This window comes from Cucurbita pepo, chromosome 16 (assembly GCF_057944985.1).
Source record: "Cucurbita pepo subsp. pepo isolate OVF chromosome 16, ASM5794498v1, whole genome shotgun sequence".
In the NCBI taxonomy this organism is placed as follows: Eukaryota; Viridiplantae; Streptophyta; class Magnoliopsida; order Cucurbitales; family Cucurbitaceae; genus Cucurbita; species Cucurbita pepo.
In genome coordinates, this window is record NC_141813.1 from 9,220,522 (window position 1) to 9,237,360 (window position 16,839).

A 16,839-nucleotide genomic window follows, 5' to 3' on the forward strand; every position below is an offset into this window, starting at 1 on the left:
TGATTGTACTATCTTGATAGTAGCGTGAAATTGGGTTTGAACAAATTAACAAAGTTCATTAACAAATGATGTACTCCTGATTTATGTTGCATAAGAAAAACCCAAGTACATCGAGTAAAATCATCAACAATAGTGAGAAAAAACGCAAACTAGAATGAGATAGGAATTTTATGGGGTCCCAAAACATCACAATGTAACATATCAAAAGACAGGATGTGTTGTTATTGAGTTTCTTGGAGAAGATAATTTAGTTTGCTTTGCTAATGGGCAAATACTACTGTTATGAGAAAAAGTAATTATTAAAATGCAATTCATCCGCTAGAAATTTAAAATGAGAAAATAAAGAATGATCTAGACATAAATGCCACAAATCAAATGACTGAGATACTTAATGAGCGGAAGATTTGATTGGAGATGAAAAAATATGATAGAGACCTCCGAATTGTTTACCCGAGCCAATCATCTTCCCCGTAGCCAAGTCTTGCATAACACAAGAATCTGGATAGAAGGTGACACAACATTCAAGTCATTAGTAAGTTTGGGTTTAGGGTTTAGGGTTTAGGGTTTAGGGTTTAGGGTTTAGGGTTTAGGGTTTAAATTGAATGAAGGTGTTAAGAATATTTAGTACTAAATTATAGTTTACCATATATATCATATTTGATATTTTATTGTAAGACAATATTTGTCTTCTTACCATATGTATCTTTTCATTTATTACTCTTTCCATATCATTGTAATTTATTTGATTATAAATAGATAACTTTCATACTAAATCATTTAGGTGAGGTGTTTTAAGCAAACATTCTCGAGTCCTTTTGGTTTAGCAACCCTGATCCTTTCTTTTCAATGACTTTTAAATCCTCTATTGTTCTTCCCCACCACTATTGTCGGATTTGACGCCGCAAGGGCAGTCTCTATGGCTGCCACATGCGGAGCCGATTGATTACTCTTCGGCTCCACCCTTTTGACCTCCAAATCACCCTTCGCCATACTCTGTACATACAACCTCACCTTCTCCAACACAATCGGTTTCTCCTTAGCCAACATAGCTTCTCTCATTTTCTTCCCAATCAACCCTTCATCCTTCACAGAAACCCTAATCTCAAGATCCTCATCAGCGTTCTCTTTGGAAATATATGGAATATCGATAAGCCCATCGACCTTCTGTAGAGATTTACCTTTGGAATCTGGGCGTCGCACTGGCCTTTTCGCCAACGAAGTCGCCACCGCCCTTCTCGCCAAAATTGGCTCCTTCACCCACTGTGACGACTCTTCCGACTTCAACATTGTTTTTGTCCCTTGCTCTAGGTTTCCCCTTCTATTTCTTGGGTTAGACATATTCTCACCGGAGCCAAGGCAGCATTGTCGCTGAGCGATGATTCCTCTTCATGGGTTAGACATATTCTTGCCGAAGCCAAGGCAACATCGCTGCTGAGCGACGATTCCTTTACAGTTTTCGATGCCCAAGAAAGTGTTTCTCTATACCTCCTCCGAACCAGGTTGTCAACATTTTCTCGAAAAGTGTTTCTTGACCTCTCTTTGAATTTTTCAGATCCAAGCTTTACGTTCGTTCAAATCCGACGGTCAGCTTGGAGGTGTTAAGGATATTTAGTACTAAATTATAGTTTACTATATATATATGATGTTTGATATTTTATTACAAGACAAATATCTAGATATTTGCTTCTTACCGCAACACAAACCTATTTCCATTTATTGCTCTTTCTATATATATTGTAATTTATTTGATTATAAATAGATAACTTTCACACCATTTAGCTGTGGTGATTTAAGCAAACATTCTCAAAAAGAACAAACATTGTTTAATTTAAGGTTAAGATTAAAAGAAACATTGTTAGTATGTGACACGTGTGTTGTCTCTCCATTAGACAAATTAATTGTAGAAATGATTGCAACTTTTGGTTCAGTCATAACATAAGTTTTGGATATTATATAATTCGTAGCTCCACTATCGAGAATTCATGAATTAGAACTAGTAGAGTTAATAGATAAAAACAAAGTTGTAACATTGACTAGAAACAAACAAGTTCTAAGGGGCAAGTCCAAGGAATAAGACCAGAACCAAATGTTCTAGACAATTAGGATGGGAATTCGGTTAAGTTTAGGATGCGATGAGAGCCTACAATAGGTAACTTACTACATATAATTTTTATACTCATTCCAGTTTTTTCTATTTTTTTTCCAGGTGTTCCCTAGCTATCGATCAAGGTGAAAGAGAGTTCGAAAATTGTGCGGTCATAGAGGGGATCGTTCCAGTCTTTTGAAGTCTGTTGTAACTTCCATTTATATATATATATATATTTAAAATTTATATTCCATTTGAAAAATTAAACTTTGTATCGGATCCATTTTCAAAGCCTCTAAAAATATATTTCTAATCAACTCTTTAAAATAAAGAAAAATATACTACCAACTAACTCCAACTTCATAACTGATTACAACTATATAAAACATATTTCACAACTAAATAAAATATAGTTATAAGAATATCTTTATACCTTAAATCAAATTTTATAATAACTTGTAAAGTTATTTTTCTTAAATTTAAAAATTATTGTTTTATTTCTTATTCGTAGCTTCCTTGACTCACGGAATCTCTCCGGCGTGAGCTCCGTTTGCGAGAAACCCCACGCAAACCTCGGCCAGCAGCGGCGTCCGGCCCTTGCTGTTTCACGCGACGCTTCAGTTCGATCCGTATCAGTGCAAGCTTCTGACTAGCAGTTGAATTTGAAGGCAGCTTTCAGCCATTACCCACGCTCAAACAACCTCAGAACATCAATACCCACTCTATTTTTGGATTTATTTTGAGTGCCCACAGCTTAGATTCCCAATCGGAGGACCCACGAAGGACGACTTCAGATTTGAGGGTTCTAATCGAATTCAACACAAACCAGCAAGGATAAAAGTCCTTTTGGATAAGATTCATTGGGTAAAGATGCTCAAAATTCCTTTTGAACTCAAATGAAGTGTTTTAAAATTGTTCTTTACACTTGGAAGCTCTTTCTTAGACTAGTTTTGGACTCCTTTGAAAACTTTTCAGCAAAGACTGGAGTCGTTTTTGATAAGATTGAGGTGGTGCAGTTCTGTTTGGACCTTTTCAAATTCATATTAGTGCTATAATTAGCTTCTAACCTTTAGAACTATCCTATTTGTAGTTTTGGACTAAATTCGGACTGTTTGGTCTATGATTAAGGTTGTTAGTGGGTAAGAAATAGTTGATAAACCCTCCTGAACAGCCATTAACTTCGATTAAGGTTTTGGAACTGAGTTCTAACCTTCAAACCATGATCTTGTTGTTTCAGGAGCCTATTGACCAGTTTAGGAACACAACAGGAGTAGAATTCTACCTGTTGGGTCTGTTTGCTGTTTGCTAAGCATGCTGCAGTATTTAATTGCTTATGTTACTTGATGTACGCTTATTTGAACTATGTTGCTTCTGATGAATCTTGAGAATGTTGAGTATGTTGAGTGAACAAGTTAGTCTGTTACATTGTCTTAGTGTTGAACTTGAGATTAATTAGGTATTAAAGTTTGGTAATGTCCCCTAGTTTAGCATAAAAATTTGGAGATGTTATAGTTGACATCAAAGCGAAGTTGTCCCTAAAGATTGTCCTAGAAACCAGGTTGTTAAGTCAGAGTTAATGGCCTTTCTCATTTTCCTCTCATCACTTGGTGGAGTTTAGTGCATCCATTAATGGGTTGCATGGACGACCTACTTTCTTGGGCAAGATTCAAGGATCTATTGATTGATCAATCCCTCCTTGATGCTATAGAATAAGGTATAGAAGTGGAGTTTTCGTCACTCACTCAAGGGAGCACGTCAGTGACACAATATGAGAGGGGGTATGTTGAATTTTCTTGCTTTACTCTTGATCAGATCGACACAGAAACGAGGAAGGTGGAGAGGTTTATTGAGGGCATTTGTAAAGATTTAAAAGGACTAATAGCATTTCGACGACTGAATGCTTATGCCGCTGTAGTTATGAGTGCCATGATTTTAGATAGAGATGTTCCAAGACTGGAGTAGCCTCAAGAAGTAGGCACTTCATTTGGGGTTAAAAGGAAGTGACATGATGACCCTACAAAGAGTTATGCTCTATGTTGACTAAACACGAAGTTAACCCTCCACCAAGAGAAGGACCTAGGAAGACCTTGGCAAGAGAGACTAAGATCCCAAAAAACCAAAAAAGTCTCTTAGGAAAGGTGCAACCACTTTTTGTAATCAGGCCTACTTATAGAATCAAGAGAAAATCTCCTTTTCTATCTACTCAATGTCAGGGGGCTCCTCAACAATAAGCAATTTACTTGTTTTTTATGCCCTTTGTTTACAAAAGCATCACTTTGAGCTGCTGAACAAAGTATAGAGCTTGTTTCAATTGTGGTATAAAGGGACACTTTGCAAGGTCGTGTCTGACCAAGGGTGAGCAAAATCCTCACAAGCCAACTCCCAAAGCTATTTTAGCACGAACACAAGGAGGCTAGTAGAAAGCACGTGTTTTTGCTCATAGAGGAAGCCGTGGGATATGCTAACATAGTTGCAACAGGAACACTACCCTAGACTCGTACCTTTATTTGCTTCTCACCCACTGTATGTTTTGTTAATTTGTTACACCAGGACTATTCTTGGTCCTTAGTGTTCCATCTTTTGTTTTCTTGACGATCTTAGAGCTAGAGCTGTTTGGCTAATTCAGGTGTCCACACCAATCTGGCCAAAGGTTTAAGTTTAGGAGTGACTTGGTAAAGAAGAGATGAAATCAAGGCCAAGTGTTCAAAGTTATTAGACCTAGCAACTTTCACGGACGGATATTTTTAAAGGTGGAGAGTTTGTAACGCCTCGCATTTCAGGAAAAAAAAGTGAAAGAAGAAGAATAGAAAAAGAAAGAAAGAGAAGAAGAAATTGAAGAAGTGAAAGACAAAGAAAGGAGAAGAAGAGAAGAAAGAAAGAGAAATAGAAAGAGAAATGGAGGCGAGATGTAATGCGGTATGTTCTTCCCTAAGATTAATTTCTACTTTTGACATATATTTTGGATTAATTTAGTTCTTATTGGATTTGTTGGAGTTATTAATTTTGATAATTTAATTAAGTGAAGTTTGAAAAGTCCAAGTTATTTCTCCCCATGTTTGAAATATAGTGTAGCTTTGAGTTGTAGAAAAAGAAAAGAAAATGAAAAGAGAAGGAAAAAGGGAAATAAAAGAATGAGAAAAAAAGGAGAACAAGAAACAAAATCTGTTCTTCTTCCCTCATATTGCTGCCCCCAATGTCGTCTATTTGTTGCATTTCCTTTCGTTGTGCCTGTATAGGACTCTGTCAATAAAATGTCCATATCCAGTTCATTCTTTAGAACCATATCACATTCTAGATCCGATGAAATAGGATGCATTGAGATGATATTTTATAAATACATAATTGAGATGAACTGTCCATATGCAGTTCATCCATTGGAACCATATCACATTCCAAATAAAATATGATGGAATAGGATGAATTGAGATGGTATCTTGTTACTATTTCCTTGATTTCCAATCGCCTGAAAGTAACAAAAGAACCATCTTGTTTTTCTTCATCAATTTTTGCTTGTTGTTCAGTGCGATGGTTTCGATCACTGCTCCATACGACTATTTTTATGCATTTCTCTTCCAGCGACCATGCAGCTGTTTTCATCTCTAATGATACCCACGAGCTGAAGCCCTCCCTTGAGCGTGATGATACCCTCGAGCTGAAGGACAGTGACAACGTGCTTTGGGTGACAATGACCCAAGTGTAATCTCTTAAGTGCATTTTCTTGGCTGTTCATCGATCCTTGGCCGTGACCTACACTCCAGACAATCCCAAATCAGATTGCCATAATGTTTAAAGTTCAGATCCGTGAGTTAGAATCTTTTCACCAACAAGAATCTGAACCCTTTGGTAAGAATCTAGTTACTTTGAACTCCTTCGAATTCGATTGAAGTACACAAGATTAGCTTCTTGCCATTGAATCCCTTGAAGTTTAGGTTTGGATCGGCCATTTTGAGACATTAAGGACTATGTTAGGTAAGATTGAGTTAGCTACTCTCCTAAGTACTCCTTTGGGTTATTTAATAGTATTAAGTCTTGGGATTTGTTAAGGCTGGTTTTAATTTCAGAAATTTATATTAGGTTGATATGAGGACATTTGGTTGTGGCTTTTCTATAAAGTTGCTAACACAAGGTAAGTGATTCTTCTATCGGAATGCTTTAATGCTAGGTTGAAAAAATGTATGATGTTTGAGACTCTTCAAATTGTTGAATGTTGAATGGTGATGTTGATGTAACTGTTACCTTGCGATATCTTTTTGTATTCTTTCTTATTATACAGTCTTTTGAGTGCTTATCTATTTTTGGTTTCATGTACTTGGACTTGATTAATCATATGGTGCAGGGTTGGGGAGATTAAACGATGTCTGCGAAATCAAAGTCCCTTAAGGAATATCTTAAACGCTATGAAAGTAACACCGAGGTGGATAAGAAAAAGAAGAAGAAAAAGAAGAGGACCGCAACAGCAACCAAACCAAATGCTCTAGGTGTTTTAGTCGTGGACGAAGATCCTGTCTGGCAGAAGCCAATAATTATTGAAGAGGATAATGTTGATAATTCGACTGGTAAAGTATTAGAGTTGCTTATGAATGTGTATATTTTGTCCTAGGGATTTTTTTGGCTATTGTTTTTACATCTCCGTTCTCCTATACTGTAGATGAGGAGCCCCAAGTTGATGAAGATATTGAGGTTAAGAGAATGAGGAGGCTTGAAGAACTAAAAGCCAAGCGACCATATAATTCCATAAGTGAAGATGGAAGTGGTTGGGTTTCACTCTCTCCAAACCATGCAAATTCTAGCATGGTAAATGGTGATTTATCTCCACCTCGTAGAACAAGAGCTCGGAATGATACACCTTCTCCATCTAATGAGTTGAAGCCTTCAGTATCTGGTGAAGAAGGTGAAGATTTTTCACCTCCACGGAGGAGGCAGACGCAAAATCCTAGCTCACTTGAACATGAGGAAAAGCCTACAAACTCTAAGTCTCCAAGATCTGACTTATCTCAACCACAAAAGCAGAATGTTTATAGAGATGTGCACGTACAAGGAGCTAACTCAGGGCATTTAGATTGTGCACAGCAAGATATTGACCTATCACCTCCACGACAGCGAAGGAAACGTTACCATACTCCCTCCCCTGAATCCGATGTAAAACTGCACGATCTGTTTCTCCACAGTCTGATTTGTCACCACCTCGGAGATCTGATTGGCAGGCGTCTGAAGCAAATTTAGGGGGCAATCACAAGGCTGCAGGGTTATCTGACCTTTCTCCTCCTTGACGAAGAACTTCAGGCTATGCTGATGGTGCTCATATATCACATGGATCTGATCTTTCACCTCCAAGGAAACAAAGTAAGGATGTGAGGAGAGATCGATCACTTTCAGATAAGCATTTGCAGAGCCATATTGTTACTGATGATTCACAAGAATCACCAGCAGATCTTTCTCCACATAGGAAAATGCAAAAAGCACTGCCGGTTTCAGTCTCCTTTAAACAGGCACGGAAGACTGGTTTGCTTACTCAGAAAGAGTTTGGGGAAGAAATGTCTAAAACTAACAAAGAGGACTGGACGAGGTGAGGTTGTATATTATTTTCCCTTAAAATGTTCTGCCTTAAATAGTCACTTCTGTCTAAGAAATTTTCCTCCATAATTATCTTCTTTTTCTATCTTTTTGATAAGAAAATCGGATGGCTGGTTGTGAATGATGTAGGATGCCATATGACTACATCATAACAAATGCCCGAAAATAAGAATTGCTGAGGGATGAACGTGTTTCAGAATTTGGATAGTTTTTTTTGTGGTGTTTGTCCATATTTCCGTATTTCCCCTCATGAAGTTTTATTAGTCGATGCCATATCTATTTGTGCTTCATGATGGAGAGACTATGGTTTGCTTTTGACCATGGTTTCAAACTTTCATTAAGTGGCTGTTGCAATGATCAGTGAAACATGATCTTTGAAGCCGATTAGCCGAGTGACCTCCCAGTATTTAATATATGTTCATTTTGTGAAAGTTATAATAGAATCAATGAACCCCTCTATGTTTGCCAGGTTCAGCACTGAAAACTACTGTTGTTATGCAGTAGTGTAGTCAGAAAAAACATCATAGCCCTATTATGAAAACTTACGAAGTCAACATAGGTGAAGTTTGAAAACTCCAAAACATTACCAAACAAGGGCCTTTTAAGTAAAATTAATTACTTTATAGTAGTAATTACAAAGAACTATTAAGCAACCAGAAGTATTACCTTTGGCTAAATTTGAGGAATTTAATCAAGCATGTGTTTATGCCTTGTGTGGTTATGCTTTTCAAATGATTTCTATATGGATTTACAAAGATGGAATAACCATTTTTTTTGTCTTCTAGATTTAAAGAGATGAATCCTTCTGCAAGTAGTAATGCAGAGCCTGTGTATCGAGATAAGATTAAAGGTTAGGCAATCGACATCTAACCTATCTTACCGAAAATTTGGCATTATGTGATACAATCTACCTCACAATTCAGAACATTACAGGAGATCGAATTTCAAAAGAGGAATTCTTAAAAGCACGAGGAAAAATAGAAGAAAAGCCCAAGGTACTTTGAGTAGTTATTATCATAAATTATTGTATGATAAAATTTCATTAGAGCTGTATTTGATGACTTCCTTCTCAGGAGATAAAGTTCTTATCATAACCTATATGCTTTTATCAAATATCTTTGTCGCTGCTTGTGATGATCTTCCTTCTCAGGAAATAAAATTGGAATGGGGCAAGGGCTTAGCTCAAAAACGAGAAGCTGAAGCTGAACGTATGGAATTAGAACTCGAGAAGGATAGACCATTTGCACGGTCAAGGTAAAACTGAGTACTCTCGGATTTTAGTTTCATCAGTGCTTCTTCTGGGATATCAAATACCTGTGTGCCTCTATTAGCTAGGTGTTGAAGGTTTATAACTGGATACTCTCCAATTTTAGTATCTTTATTCTCTTTCCTTTTATTGTCAAAGATTTCCTAACGTCTGGATTCTTGAAAGATGAATCCAAGTGTAATTTTTGTTGTACTTTTACGAGACTAGAAGGCCCTTTAATGTCTGCCAAATTGTTTTCAGTAATGATGCCGAGCTTGACTCAATGTTGAGGGAGAGACTGAGATGGGGCGATCCCATGGCACATTTGGTGAAGGTAACCAATTGAAATTCTAAAATGAGTTGAAGTTGAAGAACTGATAGTAGGTCTGACCTCTTGCATTGCACATATTGCAGAAAAAGCAATCTGAGATGGCTCTTCCTGATCTAGGAGACAGTGAGAAGATGAAGGAATCAGGGTTCATTATTCCGCAGGATATTCCACCTCACAGCTGGCTAAAGAGGGGATTGGATGCTGCACCTAATCGATATGGTATAAGACCAGGAAGACATTGGGATGGAGTCGATCGTAGCAACGGTTAGTTTATTTCTGATTCATTTCGATTGTTATCAAAAAGCTTAGTGGTATATTGAAACATATTGATGCTTGAGGACTAAATTTAAAAATAATTTGAGGTTAGGATCAGTCAGGCCTTTGTATATTCTTTTTGACTGCATTGTGCTCGAAAAAAAGCAGACACAGGCGTCGACTCTGTGTTTTGGTCTTGCATCGATGTTCATACATTGTTTAATTGGTTTTCGTTGTAGGATTCGAGAAGCAAATGTTCAAGAGGATGAACGAGAAACAAGCTACTGAAAGGGAAGCATATCTTTGGTCTGTGTCTGATATGTAACATGAAAGGATGGTGTGCTTAGATGGAAGATATCACATCTTTTCGAGGTCTTGTTTTCTTATAATTGTAAGTTCATCCATAATAGCTATTTAGGATTGTTCATCCAAAATAGTTATTGTGGGTTAATTACCTCTTATGTTTTGGTTTTAATATGATCCCTTTAGTTTTATGGTTTGATTAATTCTCCCAAACTGTTTGTGTCATGATCAGATGTTAAGATTTTGTTTACACGACACGTCTTTGGACGTGGGAGGGAAGCGATCCAAACTGTTTGTGTCATGATCAGATGTTAAGATTTTGTTTACACGACACGTCTTTGGACGTGGGAGGGAAGCGATCCAAACTGTTTGTGTCATGATCAGATGTTAAGATTTTGTTTACACGACACGTCTTTGGACGTGGGAGGGAAGCGATCACCTAACCTTCAATGTAAGGTATGTGTTCAGGTTAAACTGGTCAATTTTACTTGATTTAATACAGTTTAACAAGTTGCATCCATATGCAGGGTTGATCTTCGGAACTAGAAACTGGGTAAATTTTGTCTGATTTTAACCCTATCTCTTCTTCTAGCTTCACTGGTAATATGTAAATATCAATTTGGATTGAAAACAAAACTTCATAAATTTGTTTTTGTTGAATAAACATTAATTTTATATATATATATATATTTTTTTTTTTCCTTTAGTGGATTTTAAATTAGAAGAAGTAGAGAGGAAGACAAAACATATAAGTAATAGAAAAATGTTTTGCGTCTCCACTCAAAATAGTGTGATTTTTATTTTTTGTTTTTCTTTTTTTGCTTTTTACAATTTGGTATTATAGGCAATGACGAATGTGACGGGTCAAATGCCGCTACCGCGACTAAAGAAGACAAACTACGAGAATTAGGGCATTCAAATCAAAGCTCTTCTCGATTTTCAAGATGCATGGGAGGTGGTCGAAGAAGGTCTTGAAGAATCAAAAGATACCACGGATTATACGGCGGTACAAAACAAGGTGTTGAAAGAGGTGCGATCAAAGGATAAGGTGGCACTATACATGTTGTTTACTTTATTCATAATGTTACCCAAATATATTTTTTTCAAGGCATATCACTAGGTATTTTATGTTGAACACAACTCTATGTGGTAAACACTCCCACTTTTTATTACGACAAATCGAGAAGAGATTACAAGACACCTTCTAGAATACTACTCCTTTGTATTTCTTCGACTGAAAACTTAAGTAGGGTCAAAGGTATTTGTACTAAAGACTCTCTCTTCTCTAAAATATCTAGATATTTTTATTCTAAAATATTAACTAAAATAAATATAATACAATTATATTGCTTGACTTCATTGAACTAATGATGATATTTTAACATTTTATTCTTGTTACAAAACGGATGCAACTATCCTTTGCTGATGGCTATCAACTTCATCAACCAATTGTTCCACATTCGTCAGGGCATCAAACTCTGCCATAAATCTTTCCATGGCTAAGGCAGGCAAGCACAGAGGCACCATAATTCCCTTTTCTCCTTTTTTATCCACGAAAGATATACAAAAGCTTAACGTGCCAGGGAAAGTTCCGAACCCTCCTGCTGTAAGTCCGCCATAAACGGCCTTTCCCCATCCAAAGTCCACCTCTTCAAACCCAACCCTCCTTAGGTCTGATACTATATATGGCCAACCTGCCGTGAAAAGGGATCGCCCTTTCATCACTACAAGATCCAACAAAGAGTTTACGTACTCATTCGTCACCTTAGCCTTAGCCTTCCTAATCAATTCAACAGCATGACCTAGTGGGTTACCACAAAGATTTGCAACTGTGGTGAGTTCTGCCGGAAAAACCAAAACATTACCATAATATCCTAACGGTAAAGAGTTGATCTTGGTGCGTAGATTTACAGGGAAAACAAAGCACACTTTCTCCTCTGGCCTCAGTTGGAGGACTATGGTTCGGAGGCGCCAAACATAGGCTGCGATGAGCTCGAAGGATGAACAATGGCGAAGGTGCGCGGGTAAGGTTTGACGAAGGGCTGAGATTTTGAGAGGACTAAAAAATATGAAGCGGTGGGCCATGTTGTCGATTGGAATGGCGGTGTCGTTGGTGACAGGAACTTGGTCGTATTCAGGGTGGCGACAAGTTATTCTGGGAGGGTCCCTTGCGGTTAAGAGAGCTCTTTGCCATACTGGAAAAATTGATGGAGCATAGGCTCCACGAGCTATCTCTGCTATAGCCTTCATGAATTGGACGAGGCCGAAACCATCGGCCATTGTATGATTAAGACGAATAGCAAAAATGACACCACCACACTTGAGTCGTGTCACCTACATGACCAATAGAGAGACAAAAACTCAAATCAATTGTTATTTTTTAGTATAACTGAGGAGGGGTGTAGATTTGAATCTCAAACCTCTAGAAGTATTGTAAATAAATGTTTAAACAAATATGCTATTATACCTGAATGAGTAATAATGGAGAATTAACCATACTATCAGAATTTGGAACATTGTATATATCTTGAAACCATGAGAGTGAAGATGAAAATTGAAGAGCATCCCCAAATTGTTCCAAGGTTACATCTGCATCTGCTTCAATGAACAAGATTCCTTCACCGGTACATTCTACAAATAGCTTTCTACCCGGCCCTTCTCTTAGTCTTCCTGCAAAAGGATAATAAAACACCAACGTCCTTGCAATTGCTTCTTTTATTATCTTCACTGGGTCTCTCCCTTCTAAATTTGGATTATGTTCATAGAAATTTAGTAATGGAATTTGAAATCTTAAGCTTTGGTGATCATCCATATCTGATAGTTACTTAAATTCATGGGGTGTAGGATTTGCTGGAACAATCACTTCTGGTTCACATTTTCGTACTTTGAAGGTAAAGTCAATGGTTGGCATCATTGATACACGAAATAGAGAGGTATGTGAAAATATAGTGAATGAGTAAGTGTGAGGATGAAAGATGTATTTAAAAGGAGTTGGATGAAGCGAAAAAGTGAATCAAGATTGAAAAACCACTCGACACTTTTATTCATATAAGAAAGGTCGAGAGGATGGATGAACCTTAGAGAAGGATCCAGAACCAATACCTTTTGATAGATAACAGACACAAGCAATAGCACTTTTCTTGGCAGGGAACTCTGCAATTGTGCAGCACTCACTCCTAACACCTAGTGAGTCAAATCAATTTGTATTCGCGTCACCTACGACTAGGCAACGTTTACTCAAGCCTCTGGTCCCATTTGAGAATAATGTTTTAGAAAATGAGGATAGAGAGATTTTTAAAAGTGAGTTTGAAAGTAAGAACGAGAAAATTTGAAAAGAAACGTTATGTAACTATAAACCAAAGGCAAACACAATGACTTAAATAGCATGTAACTTTGAGGGTAAGGAGAATTTGACAACTAGTCTCATTCTCCTATGGTACATTTTGAGGCGATTTAGTTTTGGCAAATCTAGATGTGATTTCGCCGAACGGTCGTACAAAATCAATAAGAAGGAGGAGTTGACAACTAGTCACACCCCCTATAGTACATTTTGGGGCGATTCAAGTCTTACCGGCCTAGATATGATTTCGCCATGTAGTCATACAAACAAAAAAATACAATATTAAAACAATACAACATAAAATTAAATAAAGAGTTCGGCGTGCATAAACATGCAGGGTTTTACTAATAGAATTTATTTGTAATAACTAAGCCTCCACACCTATGCAATTATAAAAACTAGTACCTTCAAATCTTTATTAGTGAGAAATTATTAAGATTTATTTTTCATCATTGACTTTTTAGTTTTTTTAGTTGTAATCTCTCCATTAACTAATCCTCCCAAGGAAATTAACATTGTTCAAATACAGGAAGCTCAAGAGTCTCACATATTATAGCACATTGTGGTTTAGGGGTGTGTAAGCTCCTCTCCTCCATCATTGTTGGACCTCCAAGAAAACAATAACTTTGATGAAGCCCTTCACTTCAAAATAATGCTATCTTTGGATTTTTGGAAAGTAATTGGGTTTTCTTCCAAGGGTTAATCAACAAAAATGAATGCAATTAAAACTTATTCAATTGAAGTTATTATTTAAGAACAAGCTACCCATTTTTACATTATTTTGTACCTAATTTTCTAGAGTTTAATAATTGACCATTAAAAGTTTAGGTGGAATGGTAAGAAACACTAATTGACCAATAATTTGGGATATGAGCTGATTTTTCTATTAAAAATAAGGTTACTACTATATATGACTAGCAGAAACATTCATTTAAAATAGTTCATAAACTACTATAGGCTTAAACGTTGAAAGGAAAAATCTTTAAAACAACACAAAAATATATAAAACGAAATAAATGTCGTAATAATTGTAACAGCACTAGGAAAACAGAATATTGTCGTAATCTAACCTAAGACTAAGAAATAAACAAAATGCAACTACTGTAACACTGATTCCATGACATTCATCATGATGCGACCATCATCTGTACTGGGATCTTTATCTAAAATGTAAGAGTAGCACATGACTTGAGTATTTTAAGAAATATTTAATAAGTAACCCACTATTGAGGTCGGAAAACACAAACACGTTGAACATGATGAGACCTATCCTTTTAACATATCATAGCATGTGATGTCCCACATTGGTTGGGGAGGAGAACAAATCACCCTTTATAACGGTGTGGAAACCTTCCCCCAGCAGACGCGTTTTAAAGCCTTGAGGGGAAACCCGAAAGGGAAAGCCCAAAGAGGACAATATCTGCTAGCAGTGGATCTGGGTCGTTACAAATGGTATCAGAGCCAGTCACCGGACGATGTGCCGGCATTCTCGCTGTTTCCCGAAGGGGGGTAGACACGAGGCGGTGTGCCAGTAAGGATGCTGGGCCCCAAAGGGGGGTGGATTTGGGGGCGGTCCCACATTGATTGGATAAAGGAACGAGTGCCAGCGAGGACGCTGGGCCCCGAAGGGGGGTGGATTGTGATGTCCCACATTGGTTGGGGAGGAGAACAAATCACCCTTTATAAGGGTGTGGAAACCTTCCCCTAGCAGACGCGTTTTAAAGCCTTGAGGGGAAACCCGAAAGGGAAAGCCCACTGCTATTTTAAAGCCTTGAGGGGAAACCCGAAAGGGAAAGCCCAAAGAGGACAATATCTGCTAGCGGTGGATCTGGGTCGTTACATAGCATGACCTTAGATAGTTTTCCAGTCTGGGGAAGGTTAGACGTGCAGTACTTCTTTACGTATGGCCCACACATGCGAGCATGAACCCACCAGGCGAGCTCGCACAACCACGGGGTCTTACCTCACTGATATTTTTCTCATATCTCATCTTCTCGTTCCACGTGGCTTCTCTGTTTGGTGGTTTTGCCACAATACCTTGATGAATGCAATATCTCTGGTGCATAATGCTTTCACCTCATAAGCTAGAATCCTTACAGGTTTCTCCTAGTAACTCAGGTTCTCGTCAATTTGAAGGGCTCGTAATCTATCATGTGAGTAGGGTTCATTATATACTTTTATGAGCATTGACACATGAAACACATCATATACACTTGAGAGGGAGGGTGGTAGGGTCAGCTTATATGCCACTGGTCCAATTCACTCTACGATTTTGAAGGGTCCGATTAACCGAGGACTTAACTTGTCCTTACGCCCGAATCTCAAAAAACCTTTCATTGGGACCACCCTCAAGAATACCATATCCTCTACTTCGAATTTCAAACTACTACGCTTTACATCAGCGTAGCTCTTCTGCCTGCTTTGAGCGGTAAGCTTTCTTGCCCTGATCTTTTATACGGGCTCATTGGTACAGACTAACTTCGGTCTCATTAGTTCTTGTTCACCCACTTCATCCCAACACAATCGGGATCTACTCCATTTTTCATATAACGCTTCAAACGGTGCATTCCAATAGTTGCTTAAAACCTATTGTTTTATGTGAACTCCATTCGATGCAGTTTGGAGTCTCAACTCCTTGTAGAATCCAATACGCAAGCGCATAACATATCTTCTAAAATTTGGTTCAAACGCTCAATCTGATCGTCTGTTTGTGGGTGGAAGGCAGTACTAAAGTCGAGTCGAGTACCCAACACTTTCTGGAGTTTGCACCAAAATGCTGATGTAAAACATGGGTCTTGAATCGAAACTATCGGCACTGGAACCCAATGTAGCTTTACAATTTTTTTTTCACATATAGCGGAGCCCAATTATCTACTATATACGTTGCCATACTAGGTAGGAAGTCTGCTGTTAGTCAGTATGTCAACGATTACCCAGATTACTGTATATCCTTTCAGTGTTTTAGGTAGGCCTACGGTGAAGTCCATAACAATATTTTTCTGCTTCCATTTTGGTATATTGAGGGGTTGCAACAGTCTCACTCTTGTCTGTCTAGGGGATTTCACATGTTGACACACTACGCACTTACTCACGAATTCAGCTATGTCTTTTTTTCATACTTCACCACTAGAAATGTTGTTTCAAATCTTGGTAACGCCTAGATGCTTAGAGAATTGCGAGTTATTAGCCTCGGTTAGTATCTCGTTCCTTAGCTCCTCCACTGTTGAAACACACAGTCATTCATGACATATCAATCCACTATTTGATGATTTGGAGAAACTGTCCACTAGACACAACTCCTTCAATTACTAATGCTATCTTGGCTCGATAGAAGTCCGTCTACACCTGTGACTCTTTGGTGATGAGGGCCAATGAGTGTGTTGTTTTTCGGCTTAGAGCATCGGCGACAATATTTGATTCTCTAGGTTGGTACTAAATGTCTCTGTTATAATCCTTCACCAACTCTAACCATCTTTGTTGTCTCATGTTTAATTCTTTCTTGGTGAAGAAATACTTTAAGCTTTTGTGGTCAGTATAAATCTGAATTTTTTCTCCATACAGGTAGTGTTGCCAAATTTTAAGTGCAAACACCATCGTGGCTCACTCTTAAGTCATGCGTAGGGTAGTTCTTCTCATAGTTCTTCAACTGACGAGACGCATACGCGACAACCTTACCCTTTTGCATCAAAATGCATCCTAGTCCC

General features: G+C 37.9%; 3 protein-coding genes across 9 annotated transcripts; 2 read left to right on the forward strand and 1 right to left on the reverse strand.

The window, feature by feature from the left end:
• The first annotated feature begins 2,615 nt into the window (after window positions 1–2,615).
• On the forward strand, window positions 2,616–7,438 carry LOC111776993 (uncharacterized). The gene is made up of 5 exons (XM_087118613.1): window positions 2,616–5,002; window positions 5,663–6,049; window positions 6,190–6,212; window positions 6,423–6,642; window positions 6,735–7,438. The coding sequence occupies exons 4-5, from the start codon at window positions 6,441–6,443 to the stop codon at window positions 7,307–7,309; spliced, it is 777 nt and encodes a 258-aa protein (XP_086974739.1). The 5' UTR covers window positions 2,616–5,002; window positions 5,663–6,049; window positions 6,190–6,212; window positions 6,423–6,440; the 3' UTR covers window positions 7,310–7,438.
• On the forward strand, window positions 7,324–10,993 carry LOC111786852 (uncharacterized). 7 transcript variants are annotated; one of them, XM_087118607.1, is made up of 10 exons: window positions 7,347–7,652; window positions 8,446–8,510; window positions 8,594–8,655; window positions 8,811–8,914; window positions 9,168–9,240; window positions 9,321–9,501; window positions 9,732–9,883; window positions 10,028–10,251; window positions 10,323–10,348; window positions 10,640–10,993. In XM_087118607.1, the coding sequence occupies exons 1-7, from the start codon at window positions 7,537–7,539 to the stop codon at window positions 9,815–9,817; spliced, it is 687 nt and encodes a 228-aa protein (XP_086974733.1). In that variant the 5' UTR covers window positions 7,347–7,536; the 3' UTR covers window positions 9,818–9,883; window positions 10,028–10,251; window positions 10,323–10,348; window positions 10,640–10,993. The 7 variants fall into 7 exon arrangements, with proteins under 7 accessions (XP_086974736.1, XP_086974733.1, XP_086974732.1 ...); XM_087118610.1 differs by lacking the exon at window positions 10,323–10,348 and having other exon boundaries at window positions 7,324–7,652; window positions 8,584–8,655; XM_087118606.1 differs by having other exon boundaries at window positions 10,028–10,348.
• Window positions 10,994–11,123: 130 nt separating this feature from the next.
• Window positions 11,124–12,944, reverse strand: LOC111777692 (benzyl alcohol O-benzoyltransferase-like). Its single transcript, XM_023657412.2, has 2 exons — window positions 12,263–12,944; window positions 11,124–12,129 (listed from the first exon to the last, which is right to left on the reverse strand). Exons 1-2 carry the CDS (start codon window positions 12,605–12,607, stop codon window positions 11,191–11,193), a joined length of 1,284 nt encoding a protein of 427 aa, XP_023513180.2. The 5' UTR covers window positions 12,608–12,944; the 3' UTR covers window positions 11,124–11,190.
• Window positions 12,945–16,839: the final 3,895 nt, after the last annotated feature.